Here is a 5,530-nt window from a genome sequence, read left to right on the forward strand (position 1 = left end):
TGTAGAAAAACCGACTCGAACGCCCCCCCCCCCCATCATTCATAAAGATCTGGGCATCTCCACTGTGCCCCACACATACCTGGAGGGTCCCATTGCTGAAGAGCATGAGCAAGGCTTGGTCAGTCTTCACCCACTGCAGGAGGAGCAGGGCTGGCTGCCCGAGGTCATCTATGCTGGGCAGGTCACCTCCCTTTGAGAGAAGGGTCTGCATAAGCCACTGGTCCCACACACAGGAGCACTGCCACCAGCACACACAACACCAAAGCTGGGCACCCCCTCAGTGGGGTCCCCACTCCCAGGGAACAACTCAGTGTCCACCCGGCCACAGCCTGCAAGCAGGGAGTCCAACCAGCCCAAGTGGTGTGGTCAAGCCATGACCCAATGTCCAGCCCTGGGCCCCAGCACTCACCTTCATGAGATGCTGCTCCATGTAGGACGCAAAGTAGCGCAAGACACTCATCTGTCCCTGTAGCTGCTCAGGGATGGCGGCCACAGAGAACACCAGGTGTTTGCTGTTGGTCGGGTTGTAATGTACAGTCCTGGACGGAGCACAGCATGAGTTTTAGGGATGCCCACCCTGGCACAGACTCCCCACTCAAGGGGCTTCCCCAGAGACAGAGATCAGCCCCATTCCCACTGCTCACCTGTGGTTGGGGGAAAGTGTCATGTGCGTGCCGTTGTTGAAGAGCACTCCGATGCTGTGGTTGGAGAGCTGGTAGCCAAAGCCGTACTTGTTGGAATAATCCACCCACTTGCTCACCCACACAAAGTGCTCGTGGCGGGCCAGGGAAGCTGGGTTTTTCTCCGCTGTTGGAGAAGAGAGGAGGTGAGCAGAGCAGCCAGCCAGCCCCTGTCCCTCTCACCTCCCCAGGGGGAGCAGATCCCTACAGCAGGCTCTGGCACCATTTAGGGTGCTGTTTGTACCCCAAATAGCAGCCATGCCTTCATCCCACAAGGAAGGGGATGCACAGCACCCTATCCCACCCCAGAGCAGTCCAACCAGTTTACCTGGAGGCATGGAGGAGAGGCAGGTCCGCAGGAGCCGGACAGCTGACTCGATGATGGCAGAGGCGCTGATGCAATCTTCAAAGGCTGCGGGCAGAAGATCACAGGCTGAGTCAGCTGGCCCCGCTATCAGCCCAGGCACGACAGGAAGCTTGGGGCAGGCTGGGGTGGCTGGGGCAGGTGCTGCTCACCTTCACAGCTGCTGGCCATCGTTCCCCGGATGGAGGGAGACGCAGACTTGTGAGACGTCTCCTCCACCACCGTCTCCACAGGGCTGGAGCTGGCACTGCGGCATGATACAGGAGTGGCCTGCGGAGAGAGCTGGCTTTACCACAGTCCTGCCTGCTCCCCCAAAAAAAGGTGTGCATGGCCTCAGAGATGTTCTCACCTCATTCCCTTCCACAGGCCATCGTTCCCCGGATGGAGGGAGACGCAGACTTGTGAGACGTCTCCTCCACCACCGTCTCCACAGGGCTGGAGCTGGCACTGCGGCATGATACAGGAGTGGCCTGCGGAGAGAGCTGGCTTTACCACAGTCCTGCCTGCTCCCCCAAAAAAAGGTGTGCATGGCCTCAGAGATGTTCTCACCTCATTCCCTTCCACAGTTTTATAGCTCATCTGCCGACAGATTGAGGTCTTCATCAGCCCAGTAACCAGCTTGGAGATGTCATCCCTGTCCTCTGAAGAGCCCTTCTTGGCTGAGGAGAGAGCAAGAGATGAGCATGCTGCTGAGCACAGAGGTTGGGGACATCCAGGCCATCCCTCCCAGTAGCTCAGCTCTCCCTTATCTATTCCCATGCCCACGGAGGCAAGGAGGGAGTTAGATAGCTGCCTCCCACTTTCACTTCCCAGTTCTCATGCAACACAGGGCTTCCAGGAGGAACTGCCCCATGAGTTGCAGCACAGCATCCGCTCTCCAGGCACACACCCATGCCAGGCCACCAGCACAAGAAGGGCAGGGGCACACCCAGCCTGTGCCATCCCTAGGCAAGGGGTCCAGAGAGATGCATCAGGAGGTCTCTCTGCAGAAGACACGATCCACTTCTCCCTGAAGAAAGGGTCACCCAGAGGCTCCTTGGCAAGGCACAAACTCACCCTTAGATTTTTTCTTCCCGAAGAGTGTCTTGGTGACTTTAGCAAACAGAGTCTTTGCAGGATTTGGGGGACTCAGCTCTGGAGCCATCACACAGCTGCTGGGAGGGAGCTTCTCAGGCGTGTAGCCCTGCAGAGAGGTCAAGGGAGAGGTTTGGTTTCCATAGGCCACATGCTCCAGGCAGAGCAGCTGCTCTGGGCTGACCGCAGTCATTCACATCCCTCCTGACAGCCAAGCTTGTGTTTCCGTCAAGCCTAAGAGCCATGACTGGCATTAGTACAGGAAACAACCCCTTGCTATAGCAACAAGGCAGCAGAAGCACACCAGATCCCTCAGTTCCTCTGGCTGGCATTTGGGCAGGACAGCAGCTGCTCCCTTTGAAGGACTGAGACTTAGGACAGGACAAGAACAGCACCTTGCACAGCCCAAAAAGCCTCATCCCACTTGGAGAAGGGTCCCTTGACCCAGGCCCCCACCCACTCACCTTGAAGAACTCATGGTCCAAAATCTCCTCGAGGGTGAAGCGGTCCTGGGGGTTACGCCTGAGGATACCAGCAATGAGGTGCTTGGCGGGCAGGGAGAGGAAAACTGGGAGGGTGTATTCCACCTGCTTGATACACCTGTAGGTTTCCTTGAGGTCAGAGGTCTCAAAGGGAGGGTTCCCACACAGCAGGGTGTACCTGGGAGGGGACATGCATTCCACTGTCAGATCCCCACCAGGTTTGTGACTCAGCAGTACTTAAGGCAAGGAAGTTATTGGCATTTGGCCGGCCACACCTGGCTGAGAGCACCACTTCCAGCCCAGACAGCCATGCTCACATCCGGCCACGCTTCCTCCTAGCAACTGTTTAGAGCAACAGGCAAGGAGCCTTGAGGAAGGACAAAGAGCTGGCAGGCAAAGGCTCCCGCTGCTCCCACCCTCGTGGCCACCAGGGTGGAAAATGGAGCAGGAAGCTTGCAGCCAGCGGCCAGGCAAGGGGTTGGATGTGCCGAAATAGCGATTGCTCCCTGAGCAAACAGCACGGCAGCCACAGAGATTTTCCATTGTTTATCAGGTTCACAGTGTGGTCAAGCCTGCTTTGAACTGGAGCATGAGCATACCTGCCCCGTGCAGGTCTTGCTTGCACAGTCCCCACAGCATCCCAGGATGGCTACACGCAGCACCTGCTCCAAAGTGGGGCTGAGCAGGATCCAGCCACTCACTCCCCTTCCCCTGCCCCTCAGCAACCACTGCAGAGCCACGAGGCAAAGCACAAGAAAACTTCCTCATTGGGCTGCCCACAGAGCAGCTGCCCCCCACCCCAGGCAGGGTGCCTGGACCCCTCCCCACACATGCACAGACTTACATGACACAACCCAGAGACCACACATCCGACTCTGGCCCATGACCCTGTCTCAGCAGCACTTCTGGGGCCAGGTAGTTGGGGGTCCCACATATTGTCCTGTGGGACAGAGCACCAGATCAGAGCATGCTCTACATCCCCTCATAGAGGGCCTCCCCCTGCTCCAAGCTTACAGCCTTGTTCTCCCCACTCCCTTTTGCTCTTTGTGGCCCAAAGCCCCCCTCCATCTACAAGGATACAGGCTCCCTCCTCTCCAGCTGCCAGGGGTCAGGAGCAGCTGCTCTTGGGGAGCTGCTGGGAAGAGCCTGTCCCAGAGCTGAGGAGGAACAGAACCTTTGTGTCCCAGCCTGTGCAGCCGGCACGGCAGCCGGGCAGGCACAATAGCAATAGTCAACACATTGTTCTCCCCGACGGCTGCAAGCTCACTCCTGGAGGAGCCACAAAGCCCCCAGCCCCCTCGCCTTGCCTGCAGCTGGAGGGGGAATCGCTCCCTCACCCCAGGAAGGGGCCCTAAGGCTTCCTTTCCCAAGACCGGGAGGGACCCCTTGCCCCTCTGCTCTCCTGGGAAGCCACAGGAGGAAGAAGAGTGAAACCCTGGAACAGGACACGTACTTTTTCTTCTGGTCAGAGACATCCTGGCAAGCAGCCAGCCCAAAGTCCCCCACCTTCAGCTCCATGTTTTCATTGATGAAGAAGTTGCCTGCAAGTCAAGGGTGATGTGTCACCACAAGTCCCTTGGGAACAGCTGCTCCCCACACAACACCATGTGCCAACCACAGCACTCACCAAGCTTGAGGTCTCTGTGCAGGATGCCCTTGAGGTGAAGGTATTTCAAGCCTGAGATGATCTGTTTGAGGTAATAGCGCACTTCGGGCTCCAGCAGAGTATGACGGGCCTTCCAGATGTGGGCCAGGGACTGCAAAGGGAGAGAAGGCAGCTTGTGATCGCAGGCAGGGAGAACAGGCAGCCCTGCTGACTAGGCATAGGCTAGGCAGGGTCAAAGCCAGTTCTTCCAGAAGTTGCACATTCACAAATAATCCTTCTTTCACAGCCATGACCTCGGCAGACTCCCCACACGAGGTTGTGGCTGCTCAGCAGAGCCATGGGAACCACTGGCTTTATGGTGGCCCCACCGTGAGCAGGCAGTCCGAGAAACATGGACAGCTGATGGAGTGCCCAGTGCTGTGCAAAACCACACAGCTTATGGTGAGCTCAGAGGGTGTGACAGCTGACAGCTCAGGAGAAGGGGAGTGCTGACAAAACACCTGGGTAAGGCCTACTCCAACCAGCTATGGCTGTTTAGATGCTTTGCCAAGGAGGGCACAGCAGCACTGACCTTCCTACTGCAATGCTCCAGGAAGATGTAGATGCTCTCTGAGTCCTCAAAGTAGTGGGAGAACTTGACAATGTGCTTATGATGCAAGTCCCGATGTAGCTCAATCTCATTGGTGATCTGAAAGAGAGCAGCAGTGTCAGGTGAGCACAGGGCCCCTGCTTCCCCCCACCAGCCCAGCACCCCACCAGCCCCATGGCACCCACCTTCTCCCGCTGGTGGGGTTTGGCCACCCGGCTGTGAGGAATGACCTTCACGGCATAGGTTTTGTTGCTGGAGAGGTCTGTCATTTCATAGCATCGTGCAAACCCACCCTGCAAGGGAAGAGGTGGTTACGGATGGGTAAGAGACAGCTCCTTATCCCTGCCTGCTTACAAACCTCCTCCTCCTCCCTTCCCTGGCAGCAGAGCCCAGCAAGCGTCACACGTTCCCTCCTGCTGCGTCGCCCACTAAGATCTAAACTATGATGCTCTCAACCAGGTATTTTCTTCACATTTCTTGTAAAACCTCCAGGGCATTTTTCATTCCTCTGTGGCCGGACTTTGGATCTTTCCACATGATAGATCAACCTGGAAAGTCCTGCGCAGAGCAGGAAGCCCGGGGACCGGAGGCCATCGAAAGGCAGCCCCATGGAGACAGGTTTTTCCTGCCGTGATGTCACCCTCCAATCTGCACACTCAGCCGCCGAGCCCGCTCGGGCCGGGCTGGGAACCGGCACCCTCCTCCTACACACGCTGCTGTCAGCCGGAGGAAAAG

The 5,530-nt window shown here is 57.4% G+C and overlaps 3 protein-coding genes across 3 annotated transcripts in view; 1 reads left to right on the forward strand and 2 right to left on the reverse strand.

The window, feature by feature from the left end:
- PLK3 (polo like kinase 3) overlaps window positions 1-5,102 on the reverse strand; it is a 6,588-nt gene extending 1,486 nt beyond the window's left edge. Inside the window, exons 1-13 of the mRNA XM_017743554.1 lie at window positions 4,981-5,102; window positions 4,778-4,894; window positions 4,228-4,357; window positions 4,054-4,141; window positions 3,445-3,540; window positions 2,583-2,778; window positions 2,101-2,227; window positions 1,594-1,703; window positions 1,197-1,314; window positions 1,009-1,092; window positions 645-807; window positions 410-539; window positions 80-190 (exon numbers count right to left, since the gene is read on the reverse strand). Of these exons, the coding sequence (XP_017599043.1) occupies window positions 80-190; window positions 410-539; window positions 645-807; window positions 1,009-1,092; window positions 1,197-1,314; window positions 1,594-1,703; window positions 2,101-2,227; window positions 2,583-2,778; window positions 3,445-3,540; window positions 4,054-4,141; window positions 4,228-4,357; window positions 4,778-4,894; window positions 4,981-5,064 (1,554 nt within the window). The 5' untranslated portion in view covers window positions 5,065-5,102. The remainder of the gene's footprint in view (window positions 1-79; window positions 191-409; window positions 540-644; window positions 808-1,008; window positions 1,093-1,196; window positions 1,315-1,593; window positions 1,704-2,100; window positions 2,228-2,582; window positions 2,779-3,444; window positions 3,541-4,053; window positions 4,142-4,227; window positions 4,358-4,777; window positions 4,895-4,980) is intronic.
- Window positions 1-5,530, reverse strand: part of BTBD19 (BTB domain containing 19) — a 22,642-nt gene that overhangs the window by 12,889 nt on the left and 4,223 nt on the right. The gene's annotated exons all lie outside the window — the stretch shown is intronic.
- The window catches only part of LOC108448980 (leucine-rich repeat-containing protein 3B-like), a 6,429-nt gene continuing 5,973 nt past the window's right edge, over window positions 5,075-5,530 (forward strand). The window contains exon 1 of the mRNA XM_017743552.1: window positions 5,075-5,254. The gene's annotated coding sequence lies outside the window, so the exon portion shown is untranslated. The remainder of the gene's footprint in view (window positions 5,255-5,530) is intronic.

This window comes from Corvus brachyrhynchos, unplaced genomic scaffold (genome assembly GCF_000691975.1).
Source record: "Corvus brachyrhynchos isolate BGI_N302 unplaced genomic scaffold, ASM69197v1 scaffold48, whole genome shotgun sequence".
NCBI classification, from domain to species: Eukaryota; Metazoa; Chordata; class Aves; order Passeriformes; family Corvidae; genus Corvus; species Corvus brachyrhynchos.